Source organism: Xyrauchen texanus, chromosome 38 (genome assembly GCF_025860055.1).
Source record: "Xyrauchen texanus isolate HMW12.3.18 chromosome 38, RBS_HiC_50CHRs, whole genome shotgun sequence".
Classification (NCBI taxonomy): domain Eukaryota; kingdom Metazoa; phylum Chordata; class Actinopteri; order Cypriniformes; family Catostomidae; genus Xyrauchen; species Xyrauchen texanus.
In genome coordinates, this window is record NC_068313.1 from 32,626,692 (window position 1) to 32,646,150 (window position 19,459).

General features: G+C 36.7%; 1 protein-coding gene across 3 annotated transcripts in view; it reads right to left on the reverse strand.

The window, feature by feature from the left end:
* LOC127631840 (stromal interaction molecule 1-like) overlaps positions 1-19,459 on the reverse strand; it is a 58,239-nt gene that overhangs the window by 18,966 nt on the left and 19,814 nt on the right. For all 3 annotated transcript variants that reach the window (XM_052110213.1, XM_052110212.1, XM_052110214.1), the window contains exons 4-7: positions 18,237-18,351; positions 12,179-12,290; positions 11,792-11,907; positions 3,707-3,884 (exon numbers count right to left, since the gene is read on the reverse strand). In XM_052110213.1, the coding sequence (XP_051966173.1) occupies positions 3,707-3,884; positions 11,792-11,907; positions 12,179-12,290; positions 18,237-18,351 (521 nt within the window). The remainder of the gene's footprint in view (positions 1-3,706; positions 3,885-11,791; positions 11,908-12,178; positions 12,291-18,236; positions 18,352-19,459) is intronic.

Here is a 19,459-nt window from a genome sequence, read left to right on the forward strand (position 1 = left end):
GTATAGTCAGGACATTAATAATGTGAGAAATTACAATTGGAAACAAAATTTCAGAACAACTTAAACTACTTCAAAGAGTTCTTTTCAAAAAATCCTCCACCTGCAGCAATGACAGCTTTGCAGATCTTTGGCATTATAGCTGTCAGGTTGTCCAGATACTCAGGTGACATTTCACCTCACACTTCCTGTAGCAACTTGTCACATCGGGCACTTCTCACACACCTTGCAATCGAACTGATCCCACAAAAGCTCAAATGGGGTTAAGATCCAATTCTTTTCCAATTATCTGTTGTCCAATGTCTGTGTTTCTTTGCCCACTCTAACCTTTTCTTTTTGTTTTACTGTTTCAAAAGTGGCTTTTTCTTTGCAATTCTTCCCATTAAGCCCTGCACCCCTGAGAACATGAAACTGGTGTAGAGCGTGTAGAATTCAATGAAGCTGTCAGTGGAGGACATGTGAGGTGTCTATTTCTCAAACTAGAGACTCTGATGTACTTATCCTTTTGTGTGGTTGTACACCCGCCCTTCCACATCTCTTTCGGTCCTTGTTAGAGCCAGTTGTCTTTGACTGACGAGTTTGTAGAGAAAGTTGCTTCTATTTTGCCATTTTTTACGTAATATTGACCTGAAGACATGCCAGTCTATTGCATACTGTGGCAATTCAAAAACAAACACAAAGAAAATGTGAAGCTTCATTTAACGAACCAAACAGCTTTCAACTGTGTTTGATATAATGGCAAGTGATTTTCTAGTACCAAATTAGTAATTTAGCACGATTACTCAAGGATAAGGTGTTGGACTGATGGCTGCAGGAAATGGGGCCCGTCTAGATTTGATAAACATTATTTATCAAATAGTGATGGTGCTGTTTTTTTACATCAGTAATGTCCTGACTATACATTGTGATCAGTTGAATGCCACTTTGGTGAATTAAAGTACCAATTTCCTTCTGAAACAGCAAAATCTGTACATTATTCCAAGCTTTTGGCTGCCAGATGCTGACACACACACGTATACTATTATTAGAACGATTATTGCAACAATTAATCATTAGTTCTTATCAGACTATTCAGCTTGTTACCAGAGTAAAAATGTTGTATTAAACGTGCTTACTAACAATAAACAGGACAAAATCATCTTTTAAAAATACCTCTAAATGACATTAACTGAATTGAAGAAAAAAAACAAAAAAGAAAAAAAAAGTGTGATCAAGTGTTTTTATCCAGTTTTCCATTTAAAATGGTCTAAAAATCCTTAAAACAAGAGTATTTTTCACATGTTTATATTTCCGCCAATGCATCAAAGTCAAAATATATTTATATTCAAGATCTATTCTCTAACCCAGTTGCATCAGAACACAACATGCTGGACGTCCTCAGCTGCAACACACACTCTGCATAGTTTCCACCACCCCATCCCCTTCACGCGCACACACACTTCATATGGACCTCTCCACATACACACACAAGCCTGTGTCTTTGTCTCAAAGGTGACAGACTATGTGTCAGTGTGAGGACTTTGACAGGAAGCCAGCAGAAGACATTTGGTATTAAAGGGGATACGAACATTATCCAAGCCGTTCTCACATTTTAAAAGACATTTGGCTTACTCCTAACATTTTCATTATAGATGGATTGCATGTAACACCCTTGAGTATTTTTCCACTTCAATGCAGGACACAAAGCTGTATGAGATGTATTGGCTCCCCATAATATATGTAATAGGTGTCTCGTACAATACTTTTTCATTTCTGACAAAATACTGGACATTCCATTTAATACGGGACAGCTGGGCATATCTAATGATAAAGTAGAATAAAAGTGTTGAGCTGATTTGGTGCTCTCTGCCTCATTTTATGCACATCCCTCCGTCCCTCTCTCTGTCACTAAAAACAGATGTCCTCTCTCACAGTTTCACTCATGCATGCCCCATTTCCTTTCTATCAGAAGGGCAAAAACACAAGCTTACTAAACACTGTAAACTTGATACCAGCCTGATATTTAAGTTCATAGGCACTCCTTTCTGACAGCGACTGCAAATCATATGTAATGCTATCCTCACTTTATGAGATCCTGTACAGAATACATACATCATGTCTATGTGAGTGTTCTTTCCTTTATGCAAGACAAAACCACTGCAAAGCTCATCTGGAGGTTCAGATTACGTCATTTCAAAACAAAAACGTGCACAATTTTTCATGTAAGACTTTGATGAAAAAATCTACATTTTCGATATAATAAACATAATTCAATAAAGTTATATGATATAAATTGACAGGTAACAGTATTTTCATGCTGATAAAAATGAGTGTCCCCCTAGTGCCCATTCCAAAATCTACCAAAAAGCCTTGTCAATCGAAAATTAACAACTTCTTTATTCACATAGTTCAAATGTAGTAAACTTTGTGACTAATATGGCAAACATTCTGTGTTTAACCCTCCAATTGTCTTAGGGTCATTATTGACCCAGAACAGGTAAATAACACATAATTACTGTATAGTTTGAATTACTCTACTGGGACAAATTGTTGTGACTTTGTCAAAACCATTAAAACAAACACATGCACATCTCCACACAAAATGTAGAGTGTATATTTTTCATTTTTAACAATTGGCAAATAAGTTTACTCACATGATTTTATATGACTGGGTACAATGGGGTTAGGTAGGGTGCACCGATCAGGAAAATTGAGGCCGGTAACTATCCAGCCTCAACTTTTTTTAATACCAAGTTCGGCCGATACCGATTCCAAATTTTTTTTTAAAGTGCCCTTTGTCGTACCACATTGTCATGCATCAAGGGCTGAGAAAGCACTCACTAAAGTAGCTCTGTATGTGTGATTCCCTGCATGCTGCAAAAAGATTGGCCCTGATTCTAGGCACAATCGGCCAGTCGCCAATCACAGACTTAAAGACGAAGATCGGCCGATATTCGATCGGTGGCCGATCGCTCGGTGCACCCCTAGGGTTAGGTGGATATAATTTTCTCATAAAACATTAGAATGACTATTGCAGCACCTTCCTTAACCCCTGTAACATTGCAACAAATTGTTTGACATTAGCGGGAAGGAATGGATTTGTTGTGATGGACATGCAAATAGGGCCCATTTTGACTGCTGGAAAAGGCAATAGAGATTAATTTGTGAAATAGGCATGTACTAAAGTTGTAACTAAAATGCCCACAGAATACATCAGATATGGCTGTAATATAGTTAAGATATAACATGCCAAAATTTATTGAAATAATCAAATAATCAATATTGGCTAATATTTGTCAACTTTTTAAACTTTTTTTTTTTTTTTATATATATAATTGTTACTCCATTAATATTCAGTGCATTTCATTGCCCCCAATCATTATCCACTTAGAACCACAATAAAAACAGATTTTTAAGGAGTGTCTTTTGTTCAGTTTTTTACATTTTGAATTGTTTTCATACATGTAAAAATGACCCAAAAAGGACAAAAGGAGGGTGCAGTTCCTTAAGACAATACTAGAGTTAAAATATGTAATGTGTATATTGGCATTATAACAACAATCAGTCACCATGCTCTTGGTATCGGCCATTGAAAACCCCATATTGGTTGACCACTCGTTGCAGAACTATCTGCGATTAAATGGTTCTAATTCATCACTGCAGACTTAGACTTGCCCAAGACTTGCATGGTTTAGAAAATCTTAAAAAAACACAGAGAAGAGGCTCTCACTTCTGCTGGAGGTCATCAAGGCTCTGTTCCGCCCTTTGGAGGCTTTCAAGGTCTTGCATCATCTTCTTCATGTGGTCTTTAGAGGAGCGGTTCTGGATGTAAGCAAACCAGCAGCCTCCTATACCGATGACTATAGACACGACCAGCATAAAGTCCTTCAGATGGTTATGTCTGTTCACTGTGTGAGAGAGAAAGAGAGAAACCAATAAATATTAAAGTACGAACGCACCGATACCACTTTTTCTCTCCCGACCCGATTCAGTCACCTTAACTCTCGGTTTGGCCGATTTCGATCCTGATCCGATACCTGTGCTGTTTTTGTCTTAATGAATATCTATACTGTGTAGAATTTATTACGGGTACTATTTAAAATGTAAATAAACAACAAACCTCTAACTACACAATTTGTTATTGAATAGAGAAACCAAAAACCAATTACATAAAAACATGGGTGGACTATTAAGAAAAACTTTAGTTTACTAGCCTACTAGATAATGCAGCTACAAAATTAACAGTAATTACAGTGAAAGTCTTCAATAGAAAAGCAACAATTTTTCAATTTGTATCTGGACTATTTAATGAAATTAATTAAAAATGCATAATTTATAATTAATTACATGTTTGAATTTGATCATCCAATAGTAATCTATTTCAGTCATATATTCTTTACTTTAAAACTCTCAGACTTTTATTTTGGCAGAACACTCCAGAAAGACTCGATTGTTGGTATGTAGGCTGGTACACAGTTGTTAAATTGGCTTCTCATTCAACATCTGGCTGAAAGCTATCGTATGTCTTAAAGACACTTTGATTTAAATTCATGAGTCATATGGACTACTATAATGGTACTTTTATGGTTCTTTTATGTCATTTTTGGAGTGTCAGGGCCTATACCAATCCAGGTATCGGATCAGTGCATCCCTATATTAAAGCAGACAAAGCAAATAGTAATTTAGCAGACTACATTTCCATTAATGCATTTGGCAGACGCTTTTATCCAAAGCAACTTACAGTGCACTTATTACAGGGACAATTCCCCCGGAGCAACCTGGAGTTAAGTGCCTTTCTCAAGGACACAATGGTGGTGGCCGTGGGGATCGAACAGCGACCTTCTGATTAACAGTTATGTGCTTTAATCCACTACGCCACCACCACTCCACTACTTTAACCAAAGTATGTTAAAGGGATAGTTCCAAACATGTATGACTTTCTTTTTTGCACAGATCACAAAAGGGAGATGTTAGACAGAATGTAAGAGAATGATAGCCTCGGTCACCATTCACTTTCAATGCTTTTGTCCATGCAATGCGAGTGAATGGTTGCAGAGATTCCAACTAACATCTCTTTTTGTGTTCCACTGAAGAAAGGAAGTCATACAGGTTTGAAATGACGTGAATATTGATTACAGATCTTATAAAATCCCATCACAGACCATCGTTTTGACAATTACAGCAGTCCCATAATGCTATGAGCATGACAGGACATTTAGTGTATGCAGTTTTTCAGTTTCACTTGAAAAATAAAATGTTCAAAACTCATTCCGTGAATCACAAAATGGACAGGATTTGGTGCAGTTAAACCTGGATTTCAAATCTACACCCATAAAAAGCTCCAGTAATGAGATCACAACTCACACCAGAGAACAAAAGAAACCCATCCCAAACTCTTCAATCAACACATTATATGCAAAGTGAATGATCTCAGTGGTGTTTTTGTACAAACATGTACGACACCTCAAACTGTGTGGCTTGAAGTGATTAGATAATAGAACATGTGATAAGATCCAATCTATAGGGGTGCATTTTTATATGATTTGGGGGGGGGGCAGACCACGTAATGTCGGACAAGGCTAATTTTATGTAAAGCAAATTAAGCTGAATGTCATTAAAGGTAAAGTTCATGTAATATTATGGTTACATTTACTTCTGTTGATGACTGTGGTCATAGTACTGCAAAACTTACCACTATTGTGCCACTGGGCAAAAAAACACCCTAACAACAGCCCCAGGGACAGCACACAATTCTGACCCTGGCTGACTCAATGCCTTACTCTTTCTGTACTTCTCTGTGATTAAATATAAATTAGTCTGTGTTGAGAGATGGAAAATAATTCTCTTCTCAACTCTTATTCCTTAAGGAGCACAGCAGGCTGTCTTAGAATAAAATAGTTGGTTTGAATCAGCTTGAAAGCTTTGATAAACAAAAGCTAACATACTCTTATAAGCATTAAAAAAAACATAGCAAATACTAGGTAAAACAGTCATTACTTTTCAGATTTGAATAATCAATGGGTGTGTCTCAATCACCTAGTTAAGCTGTCAGGGCACTTATCAGGATGTTGGCACTGAAACATTTGTTCCCTAGATATTCCCAGAATGCACCATAAAAAAAAAAAAGAGGGTGCATCGTTTACCAGAAACAATGTCTTGTAATGTCTTTTATCCATAATTACCATGCAAGTTTTATAAAATACCATGAAACCTTTATATTTGCATTTCTATGTAATTTATCTCTCATAATAACAATGTGCATTTTAATATGCTGTGCATTTTCGTTGTACAATGTCATTAATACAGTGATGTTTCTGATTAATAACAACTGTGTTTAAATGCATGACCTCGTTATCATGTTGCAGGTGATTGAATCATAAGTGTCCCAAGGTTCAGTGGATGAACACCATGACCAGAGCCCAAATTCTATTAACTGATTCACAACATACGGGGCAAGGGAGCTGATTGAGACACACCCAATAATTATCATACTTTGAGCACCATCGTTGATAATTTTTTCATCTCTGAGCTTGAAACATTATAGGATTGCCTAAAGCGAAGGGTACTCGCGATACTGTCGCGATAGTGGCCATAATTTGTATAGTAACATTATAATCGGACTTAAGCATTCTATCCTAACTTCTATGGCTAAAGAATGCACGGTTTCCTCTATGCATTTATATGTAAGCACTGCTGAAAATTGGTTTAATAATATTCTTGACACAACATCACACATGCTCCATCTGTTCAGAGAAGGTCACGGACAGCAGGAAAAGAACAATGCCATAGTTCTTTCACCATTTAAATATTTTTGGCAACCGCCCCAGTGCAATTTCGGACCTAAATATGCTTCTCGTCTGCTACGTGATGTTTTCAGGCAAGTTTGGCATGATTCATTATGGAACCACTAGCGCCAATTATCTGATCTGCTCACAGGAGCACACGCATCAGGCAGGCGGGCTTCCCTTGATATCGTGGCACAGACCACAAAACTGATGCAACCCATTTGAATTGTAATGAGAATTGTTGAATGCTCTATGGAGAAAACCAAACCTCTCAAACAGTAGACAGCCCTGACATGCTGAACAGCACTGAGGAGGAAAAGAGTAACACTGTGCCATGCACCAAAATAAAGGGTGCATCATCCTTGCTAATATTGATCACAATTTTACAGTATTTACAGTAACTGAGATTTTGACAATGATGTCAAGGCCTCATATTAAATAATGTATTAGGTAGAATCTTTTAGACCTTATTTCTATTACAACTATCGCAGTTGTAGTTAAAATTTCTAAATGTGTTTAGGCTTCTATTTTTTTATTATTATTTTAGAAACATTATAGATACAATGACTAAACCACAGTAATGATGAGCCATCCTTATACTTGAAAACCATGAACAAAACTAGGCAAGATACAAAATTATATACAGGTTACGTTTTTTTACGAATGTCCAATGTAAAATTTGGTTTCCGAAGCAAAATCATTTGAGAACCACTGGTGTAGCGATTCAGCAGCGCTGATAGTTGTTAAATAGGTTTATGTTAATAAAAATAGTGCACGTTATTTTTTGCATTGGGGCATTTCATTGTTTGGCAGTTATTACTACAGCTATCTGAGCATCTATAACACTTCAAGTGTCAAAAGCTCACAGTTAATAAGCACACACAGGACGAAACAAACATGAATAACCCATCTCAAATTATTCTAAGGTTGTTTAAAGCTATTCCTCCACCGACACGCATCAAGCTTTTCCTTAGGGGAAACACTGAAATGTATCTTAGAAGTCAGCATACTTATGTACTGTATACTAACATTGGTGCACTACTTTTTGAAACACTCTTTATGTCAGAAATGCAGATGAATCCTTAAGATGCTGCCCATGTAGGCATCTAACTAGGTTTTGGAACAAAGCTAGTGTCCCCCCAGATAGCACACGTACATCTCCGAGATGTCGGTTTAAGAGCGTTTCATCTGGAAAGCATCACAATCTAATTAGCATCTGCTAAACATCTATAAAAAGATCAGCTTTACAAACATTCTAAATCTTAAACATCTCAAAAGGCATCTGCTGAATGTCTCTTGACATCCGAGAAAAGATGTCTTACAGACATATTGCAGATGTAAACACACACATCAAAGAGACGTTTAGGTGATATACGTGTGCTATCAGGGCCTAGAGCACGTGCAGACCAAGAACTGCCACCAAAATAAAAACATTTGTTTTTGACAAATTGTCATTCAAATGCTGTTGTAAAGCAAAGCAGCATGGGCTTTTGAAATCTGTCGGATATGCCAGCTATTTAACAAGGATAAGACAAGAGGATATACAAGCTGTGTTTCTGACTTATATATTGTCCCAAGGTAGCAGGGGAGTTGAAGCCAGTGTTTGTTGATGGGCAGGGTGGTGTTGAGCTGTCACATGCAGACTTCACCTTATCCCCGGTTTCCTGCAGCTGGACCTCTTCAGAGTGCACTTACACAATGATATCTGCCACACACAGACAGCCTGCCCTGTGACTCTCTATTAAGACTTCTAACAGAGGAGTCATAAAGATAGGAGACGTTTTAGAAGCAGCAGTTCCCTAATTATTCTGTAATTGGTAGAGCATGGCTCTGGTGATGTCAAGGTCATGGTTTAATTCCCAGGGAATGCAAACTGATATAATCTACTTACAATGCATTGTTAGGGGCCGTTAAGATCAAAGGTGTTCTTGCATGTCCGTGTATATGGCCCCTAAGTCACTGGGGGAGTCTGTATGAAAATCAAAACGGACCCTACTTAATTAGTCCACATTCATGGTCTTACTGTGCATGACTAATCATTCAATTGCAATCTTTTATCAAAATGAAATAACTTGATCTGCCTCTGGAAAACTTTCCTTTACGTCTAAATTCACAAATCCCGGTTACTTTTCAACCCCTCTACTCCATTCCTGGCTCACAATCCAATCAAATTCCAAAGTCCTCTTACATTTTCTCATTGATTATCCTGTTTCACTTGGGAATACATCACATAACATGTAATATGGGTAGCAGGCATTGTTCACGTTGACTTTATATGAGGACACAATTCTACACTTTTGAAGATTTTTTTCCCCTCTTTAAGTCCATAATGTTAGTCAAGGTTTCTTGCACCGAAAACAGTTAAAGTAGTTTTGTATGACCATTTACTATTGTTTTAATAAATAGATTGGGAGGACTAATAAAAAGCTGGAGTATGCCTACAAAGTTTCTCACTCATCTAATTTTGTTTTCGGTTATATCTACATCAAAAAAGTTTGCATTAATCTCACCCTGATTCTTTCACAATTCACTATCCTGGAGCTATACATTTAAAATATGTGTAGGCACATTATCTCAATAAAAAGGATGACATGGCACATAGACAATAAAAACAACCCTCAGTCCTGATATAGCATTTGAAATAGCCTTCTGAAAATACGCCCCTAAAGCATTTATAATGCACCGTCACATTCCTAACATGTCAAAAACCCTCATTCCAGTTCTGACATAATTTATAGAGAACCAATCTTCCTTAAAACAAAACTTTAGGCATGTGAACCAAACAGTTATGTTAGCAATGTGTTCTGGGCCGTGCTGCAAATCAAATTACATCACAGCATTAATGTACTAGCCGTGACGTGCTATTCACAATAGATACCACCGTCAGTGTGATAAGAACATTTAGGGACCCAGTAAAGACATGCGTGACTAAAGAGCGCACACTTGCACTCACTGAACCCGTTTCCAGGTCAAGGCAAATTCTTCAGATAACCCACCCAGGAATGCAACAGATTGTGTGTATTCAACAAGGTTATGGTGAATAAGGAAGAATGGCCTGATTTGTCTACCAACCCTGACTTGATGGTGCTTTCACAATGGCAGTTTCGTTCGAAACAGAGAACAGTTTGCATTAAATATTGGTAATGTGAAAGCTGTCATGCGGACCAGGGTGCACACCGTGGTACAGAACCAGAGATTGCCTGTACTAGGAGGTGGTCTGATTTCGATTGCAATGGAACTTTAGCGTGATTCATGTGAAAGCAACTCAGACTCTGATGCACACTCGTTCAGGTAGTAAAGTTACCTGCGCATGTGATTAAGCCGTTGACGACATCATTAGTTTAGATAACGCACGATAACACATTCCTGAAAGTCCCAAAAAATAATGACACCACAATGACATACAAGTACAATCAACACTATAAATACTGTCTGTCTGTCTGTCTGTCTGTCTATACACCTTATAAATACTATTATAGGAAATAAATATAGGGTATAATAGGAGATGACAGTGGCGATAACTTCACCTTGGACACGAGCGGGAGTAAGCGGGAAGTGTAAACAAAGATGCAAATAAATTCCTTGCAGTCAGTTTTCTGGCATTTGCGAGCTGCAGTAAGCCGCCTTCCCCTGGACATCTGATGAGTTACGCCATGAAGCGCACATATATGCAGTTGTCGTTCACTCTGCTGTGCATAATGGCACCAAAATAAATAAAAGTATGAGTCGCGTTGTGTTCACCATGCGTGTTTGTTATGACATAAGATGAACGCAAATGGACCAGGGTTTGATAGAACCAAGAGAGTGTGAAGTCAGACCAACGCTGCAGGGGGCACCAGGAACAATCGCACTCGGAATCGGACCGCAGCAAACATGCCCAGTGTGAAAGGCCACTTAGACTGTCTGCGTATTTTCAAAAGAGCCACCCAATCAGACAAAAAGTGGCCATTTGATTGACAAACATATAATTAGAAGCTTATTTTTTTCATGGTGAATCAACATTTATGATAAAATACAATGCAATGTCTCTGTCGTTAATTACCTTCATTTAAATAATATAATATTCTAATATGAATTTTTTATGAGCTTAAATATTCAAATACCAAATTATTGATGAATGCCCATCCCTACTGCATACTAGGGCTGAAACAATTAGTCGACATAATTGACAACGTCGCCAAAAAAAATTGTCGACAATTAAAAAAAAAAAATGGACAAATATTTGTATGATCTCATTTAACATAACATGAGATTACATTAAACTAATGATGATGCATGAGAGTATCACTGCAGTTCAGCCTGACCGAGGAGAGGAAGAAAACGGCTCACAGTTCAGATGCACTCTAAACTTTCCAAATAGTTTCAGGTGATGTCAATCGCAAAGTATGAGGGAATTATAATGCGCAAAGGTCCCGATTTAAGGGGGAGAGATTGAAACTGTACCCGGCTGATGAACACGCTGTCATGGGGATGCTCATCCCTTTAGCACACATGCTTAATGCTTAAAAGAGAAGTCGGCATATGTTCAGACATGTAAAAACAAAATAAACTTCTCATTTATGCAAAACCGAAGTCAACAGTGGCAAGGTTTAGAGCAGATTAAACAACAAGATCATCATGCCATAATCATCATATTTCTGGCTATAAACTAGACCCATTACACAAAGTCGCAACCGAAAACAGTAAAAAAAAAAAAATAAATAAATATCTATTGTACAAAAGTAAAGAAAAATCTCCTTGAATATCAAACGTTGAAATTGATCAATATTACCATGAACTGCATAGCTGCAATTATACTCAGTTTACTACACAAAACTGCACTGTATAATTTCATGTTACTTTCTCTCTGCTTTCTGCGACCCTATCAGAACAGACATGCAACCCATTTTTGGGGCACTACCCCCAGACTTTATCTCCATCAACATTTAAATATTCATGCCTGACAGATTTGGGGTAGTTACATTTCTAGATTTACATCTTCCCATCAATTTTGCAATGTTCTTTGCTCTAATAGTAAAAACGTCACTCACTCATAGGAGCTCCAAACAGAACCGTGTCCAAAGCTTTGAGCTGTAGTTTCTGAACATGACTCCTATCCAGAATCTTCAACACTGTTTGTGTCAGAGTGGCGTTCTTCACAGCCAAACTACAAGAGGGGAAAAAAATATAGAAGCATGAATGCAGCAGATGGATACTGAATAAGAAGACAAAACTTCTTCAACAGAGCCAAAGCTGTATTACAAAACAAGTTTAAAGTAAAATTTTAGCAGCGGTAAACAATGTGTTGTGTTTTGCCTCCACACTCTGACCACAAAAACACAACCAGCATTTCACTGGCTAATAGATTTTACATTCTGAGCCTTGTCCACCTCTTCCTTTCAACGACTAGTCTTCCTGTTAATTGGCCTGTTACTCACCGGGACATGGCGGTACCATTGAAATTCATCTTGCGGAAAGCTTCTACATATTGTGGCACCTCAACGTAGTCGACAATCCAATTCACGACTTCATCCACTGTCCAGTTATACACTATGGAAACAAACAAAAACAGGGCTATATTAGGGCCAACTTTATAAACACTTCATCATGCATCAAAATGTATTTACTGCTAAATCAGCAAGCTGATTTCAACAAGTTAATAAATGCACTGTAATAAAATGGTTGACCAAAGGTGGGTGGTTTTGCTTTAAATGCTTGAGTATACTAATGGAGTTTCGTATTTAATTTAATAAGAATCGTGACAGTTAAAAACAGACTTTAATAAAAACAAAACGTTACATCAGAGGCCTGCTGGGAATAGCACTGTGTGACTAAGAGGGTGAATCTCACGAAACCAGTAAAAACTTGTTCAGGGCATTTTCACAGCATATTCTGAAACTACAACATAGGAGAAAATTACATCTATTTGTAATGCCATTAAGATTATTATTATTATGGCATTTTCACAACAATTAATTATATGTCTCCCTAAATTCTCATCACTATACAACTAATTTATTCTCATTACTATAATGTGAAAAAAGTAATTTCATTTTATTTATATCGTAACATTTATACATCATGGTAGTATTAGGAACACTTCACAATTAAGTTCTATTTGTTAATGGTTTAGAAAATGCATGAGATATGAGCAAACAGTTAATTTATTTTTACAGCATTTATTCATCTTTGTCAATGTTTACTTATAAAGATACAATTATTCTTTGTTATTTCTAATACATTAAATAATGTTAACATATTCGACTTATTTTTTTTAAAGTATGTATGTTGAAATGAACATTAATCAAGATTAATAAGTGCTGAAATAGTAATGGCTATTGTTCGTTAATTTCAACAAATGTAGTTAAATAGTAACGAATACAACATTATTGAACATGGTTACAAAATTATTTTTTGTACTGCCTTAACTTTATGCTAACTTTCTTTTTTTATATATTGCATAACAATATTTTCCCACAATACACACACCAGTTAGTTCCGACCCTCGAATCTGATTGGACGAGAGACATTCCATGAGCACTGATGGTCTGACACCATCAGCACTCTGACTCTTCACTGTGTGTATCACGCCGCTTGTGTTCATGCCATTCTAAACTAAAGTGTAAGAGCAGTGCAGATCTGTTAAGAGCTATGGTTTGTCTTTTTTTTTTTTACATTACATATGTTAGCCAGCAGGTGGTGGCAAAAGATCATCTTTGTGTGTAATATGAGCCAGTTGGTGACGTGAATTAAATCCGCATCAGCTAATTTTTAAATAAAACAGCTCTTCCTGTTCGCTTGTAGTATTACTACACTACTAAAGCTAGGAAATAGCTTTAAACGGCTTTAAACAAACAACTTCAGCATTACAGCTCGTCACAACTGAGAGACACAGCATACTGAATAATTACACAATGGGTGCGGTTTAAAATGGCGGAAGACATTGAGGTTTCTATAGTGATCAACTCTTGCCCACCAGCTACCAAGACATAGGGAGAAATACCCCCGTTTGGACACTATTTTTCCAATGAGAAAGTGGACCTTCAGAAAGCTGACAGCATCTCTGCTTGGGTGTGGCAACAGGTGATCGCTACATTACTAACAACAATAATAATAAATAATCCAAAGCTTCATTATCTTAATGCAAACATTTTAACTTTTTTTCTATACATTTTTATGGTCAAATTTGACCTGAAAATATTTTGAAAAGTTTCACAGATGTGTGTCATGTTCTGATTCTAACTTCAAACAGCGTGCAGTATTTTAGATCTTAGAAAGTCCTCCATAAGTGTACAAGTTCATGACATATTGTCACGTCTATCCTGTTCCACTCCTGGAGGATGACCTCCCTCGAGTACTGTGACGTTTAATGGGGAGTGATGCTTGATTTGCACCTCACAGCTGCTCAAATATGTTGAGTGACATACTATGTTATTGGTCCATAGGAATGCAGCAGTGGCTTTGGAATAATGTTTAGGGTCATTGTCATGGTCATGGTAAAAAAGTGCCCGACAGCTCAGGGTGGGGAGAGAGGGTCGCATCTTCTCTTTAAAAATTTTGCAGAACATATGTGAATTCATGATGCCATTGATGTAGTACAATTCCCACCCATCTTCAGCACTCATGAATACCCACAGAATAACTTTACCACCACTGTACATCACTGTGGGTACATTTACTCATGTCTTAATGTGCAAGATGAAACATTCACTCCAGTTTGGCTTCTCAAATCTTGGAGTGCTTGGCAATTCTTAGCAAAAATCACTCATCATGTGGTGAAAGCTTACAGTGATGGTCTGAACATTTCAGGAATCTTGTCACAAGTCAATCCTTTTTGAATTTCTGTGTCACTACGGTGTTTTGACTCAATAACTGTGACATGTTAATGCTCTTGTACCATTGTCCCACTCTGTCCAATTTTCTTTCATCACACTGGACAATTCTCTCCCATGTGGTCCATTTGTGGTCAGCATAGAGTCTGAGAGTGATTCAATAGGTTAAGTAACACATTTACACTAACCAATTACATCTATTGGAGCGTGTGATGATTCAAGAGTAATCTGGTGATCAATGTCCCTCAAATAGCACCAGAAAACATTGTATTACATTTTATATTATAACTACTAATGGGTCTACTCATTTTACAACATGGCCATTTACCATTTTGATAAAGTAATTTATTCTTGTTTAGTATCGACATGTGTCATTAGTATCATTATATATGAGTGGTGGTGGAGCAGAGGGATAAAACACTGAACTGGTAGGCAGAAGGTTGTCGGTTTGATCCCCACAGCCACCACCATTGTGTCCTTGAGCATTATGATGATTATGGCATGATGATCTTGTTGTTTAATCTGCTCTAAACCTTGCCACTGTTGACTTCGGTTTTGCATGGGGAGATTGTGGATAAAAGCATCTGGCAAATGCATAAATGTAAATATATAAACACCAAATATGTCTCTTTTGTAAAGATAAAGAGCTGAATCTATTAGGTTTCTGAGCGGGTGTACTCATTTATGCTATGTACTGCATGTTATTCTTTAAAGAAAATAATAAGAAAAGTAACTAGTTAATGTAAAGTGCTGAATGACAGCTGGCATAATAAAAACCTGTGGAGTATAAATCTTACACCAGTATAAATAACAGGGAGTGACAGACCGACATACCACCTTTGAAAAGAGACAAACCCTGCCAGATCTCAATGAAAACAGTGTAAGGGTAGGTCTCGCTACCTTGACCAAACTCTGGCACAGTGTGTGAGTGTGTGTGTGTTAACAGTTAATATTCTGGGACAGATCAGTTTTCACAGCCTTGATTCTTCAGCTTTGCTTTGAGAAAGAGCTGCAATGCAGGATAAAACAGACCAGAGAGAGACATAAAAAGAAAGAGAGAGAGAGAGGGGAGGGGGAGATAGATAGCCAGCTTTGAAGGTGTGTGCTATGCACCAGGGATGACAAAAGTGCTGATACTTTGATAGAGATGTTTCTTTTTAACTCTAGAAACGAACATGAACACAAAGTTGGTCCAAAAAAAAAAAAATGAAACAACTGATTTTATTGCACATGACTTAAAACAATTATTGTTTTTAAATGTGCTATAAATATAAAAGTGACTGACTTGATTTAAAAATACTTGGATACATGCCATTGTTATAATTTTATTTGCTTATGTTCATTTATTTTAATAAAAGAATAATGTGTTCAATAGCATATTAGTTTTTAATGTCTAATTACAACTGGTATCAAGAATCAAGAAATTTCACAGTATGTCAATTTTCTGAATGGCCAGATACGGGAATACTTGAATGAAATTTGCATTTAAGAGATGATGTCTGGATGCCACTTTTACTAAAGCTGTGCGTTGGAAAGCAGGTTGAGAGTTCTGGAAAGGATGTGGAGTTTATCTGGATTTGAAGGTGTTGAAAGCAGCTGATATGGCTTCTTAAGTGTTCACTTGTTCCGTCAAGAGACCTTTTTGAAACCCTGTTATCACTAAACAGAAGTACCATGTGATGTGTCAGTACCATCAAATGGTTTTGATTTATACCCCGGTACTAAATAATTTCCATATTTTAAGTATTTAAGTATTTTAAATAATTCCATGGCATGATACCATGTACAAATATGTGTATTGCCATGCTACTTAATGTAATAGAAAACAATATAAATAAAAGTAATTCATGAACATGATGTTTACCCTGTAAAGTCTGACATATGAAAATTCACATTTTTGACATTCAACTGTTTTTGTGCCATCAGACAAAATATAAAAGGTCATAAATATTATATAAATCGATAAAATATTTTTAAATGTCATGTATCATATTTGATACATTAGGCTATCATCCTCCTGAGGCCTAGCTATTTGTTTTTGTATAGGACATTTATTTATTGAAGTTGTTCTTAGCCCATTCATGCTACAGTGGTAAATCTTGGGGTATTATCAGAGGTCTCCCTGGGCTTTTCAGAGATGCCAAATGTTTGAGAGTTTGGCCATGACAACTTCCTCTACTTGGTCTATAAATATGGACTGAAATGCATCACAGTTCAATTCAGCACATCAAGTACAATATGACATTTAAAAAAAAAGATAAATTGTAAAATTGTGCTTTTATTATGACGTGGATTTTTTGCCAGATAAACAGTTCGCATCATGGCCCAGTGTGATCACTGAAGACTTTTAAAGTCACGTCTGAAATCTCAGCTCTTTACGCTGGCCTTTGAGTCTGACAAATTAAATGCAGGACACAGATTTAGAGTGTTTGTATTTTGCACTACAGGTGTTTGTGTATGTGGTAATTTTAAAATGTTATGTTTTACATTTTATTATTGTGAAGCACTTTGGTCAACTCGGTTGTTTTATATGCAATATAAATAAATCGGAGTTGAGATTAAAGCACAAATGCTGATTTTAATTATATAAATAGATATTTTATATGTGCGGTGTGGTTCACAATGGATAAGTGCTCTGCTCTGTCATCTCATACAACTCAAATGATTCTCAAAGTCTGTGGAGTTTCTAGTGGATGAGTGGTCGGATTTAAAAGTACACAGCTCATCCAAACTAAGATTGCAGCTTTTAGCGGTTTAATAAATCACACTAGGACATGTCACGATTTTAATTCAATTTATTGTCCATTTCAGTGTACAAGAAGTAACAGAACAAGGGTTCAAAATAAGCCTGTGAGCATTTTAAAGCTGTCGTGTGTCAGTCAACTGTGAGCTGGTACCGGATACAGTTGGTACTCGGTACAACCCGTACTGCAGAAATACTGGTATCGTTACTTCTTTTTTATTTTAGTATCAACTTGGTACCAAAGTACTGGTACTTTTGACAACACTACCTTGTAAATGTAAAATGAGATCTTTATAATGACAGAGCAGGCTGCATATATGAAAATACACAGAAATATTAGTTTGCACTTTAAATATATCTTATAAAAAGATCATTTCAATGCTCTGTGATTATTATTTTTTAAAGTGGACATGAATGGAATTTCAATGGTGATTGAGAGATACCTAAAAAGCCTATTGTATCATATTTGATGCATGTAATTTCAACATGCTTTTTCAATAAAATAATATACAAAACATTTTCCAAGCACAAGTTGCTTATATTCAGCAAATACTCATTTTAAAATATCAGTAACAATATAAAACATTTCGGTTACTTTTACATTATTAAAATAAGCTGTCATTTATCCCAACATACAAGTTATTTAAAAATAGTGGCGGTCTTCCCCAATAAATTGATCGATATATAAACATTGCAACCACTTTTTTCATAAATAACCACTAGATGGTGCCACAAACATGTGAAACTTACATATGGCATAATAGGGTAAAAAAAAAAAGAGCCGAAAAAGTGTTAAGTCAGCAAAAATAGTTGTGCAAGCATCTGACTGCAATAGCAAAGGTCATCATTGTCAAAACGGACTATGAAATGCTGCTTTTTAAGTTCATGGCTCATTAGTCATTATGGAAAAGATGTGCCAACCTTCCGAACTCTTCCAAGCATTCCACAGGTCCTCCACGCTGATGAACTGGTCGTCGCCATGGAAACTGTTGTGCTTGGCTTTAGGGTCATGGTAATTGAGGTCCTCTCTTAAAAACTGTTGGATAAAAGGGAACAAAATTTAATCTAAATGTTATTAGCAGCTCAAGGATACATGTGCATGCAACAAAAGACCTTGTGTATAGGTCTTTTTAGCTAATGAAGATTGAGATCCTCTCAGACTAGTGAAGGTGTTAACAGCTCTTTCAGGTTTTTCTCTTAAAAAAAAAAAGACCTTGATATAAAGGTGTGTAAAAGATTTTCCATCAGTTCTTACACTGCCTGGCCAAAAAAAAAACATTGCCATTTGGATTTAAAGCAGTGTTATTATCAGGGGTTGCTTCAATTGGTCCGGTCTAGGGTCAGCAACTTTATGCGGCAATACAATTAATTCAGCTTACTACCTGAATGACCAGGTTATCCCTTCAATTTATTTTTTTTCTTCCCTGGCGGCACGAGCATATTCCAGGATGACAATGCTAAGATTCATCAGGCCCAAATTGTGCAAGAGTGGTTCAGAGAGCATGAGGAATCATTTTCAAACATGAATTGGCCACCACAGAGTCCTGACCTTAACTCCATTAATAGTCTTTTGGATGTGCTGGAGAAGACTTTACGGAGTGGTTGGACTCTCCTGTCGTAAATACAAAATCTCGGCCAAAAATTAATGCAACTCTGGATGGAAATAAATGTTGTGACATTGCATAAGGTTGTCGAAACAATGCCATGACGAATGCGCACCGTAATCAAAGCTACAGGCGGTCCAATGAAATATTACAGTATGCATGGTTTGTTTTTTTTGGCCAGGTAGTGTATATGCAACTTGAATAGACACCCAAAAACAAGTCATCATTTGTGTCATACTTTACTTACTCCAAATGTCATTCCAACATCGTATGCAGTAATTTAGTCCTATGACAGTTCATAGAGACCACAGCTGTCAAGCTCCAAAAACAACAAAAAAACCACTTGTAAAGCACCATAACAGTAGTCCATATAACTAGCATATAGATATTCCAAGTCTTTTTTTTTCCATTTTATTGTTGAAAATTTACATAATTTTTGGGTGAACTATTACTTTAACATAAACTTGATAAGGATGAGAATTAAAAAGAAAGCAATAAAAGGCAACTATTTTTGAAAGGGGGAGCTGTTTCTCTGAGAAA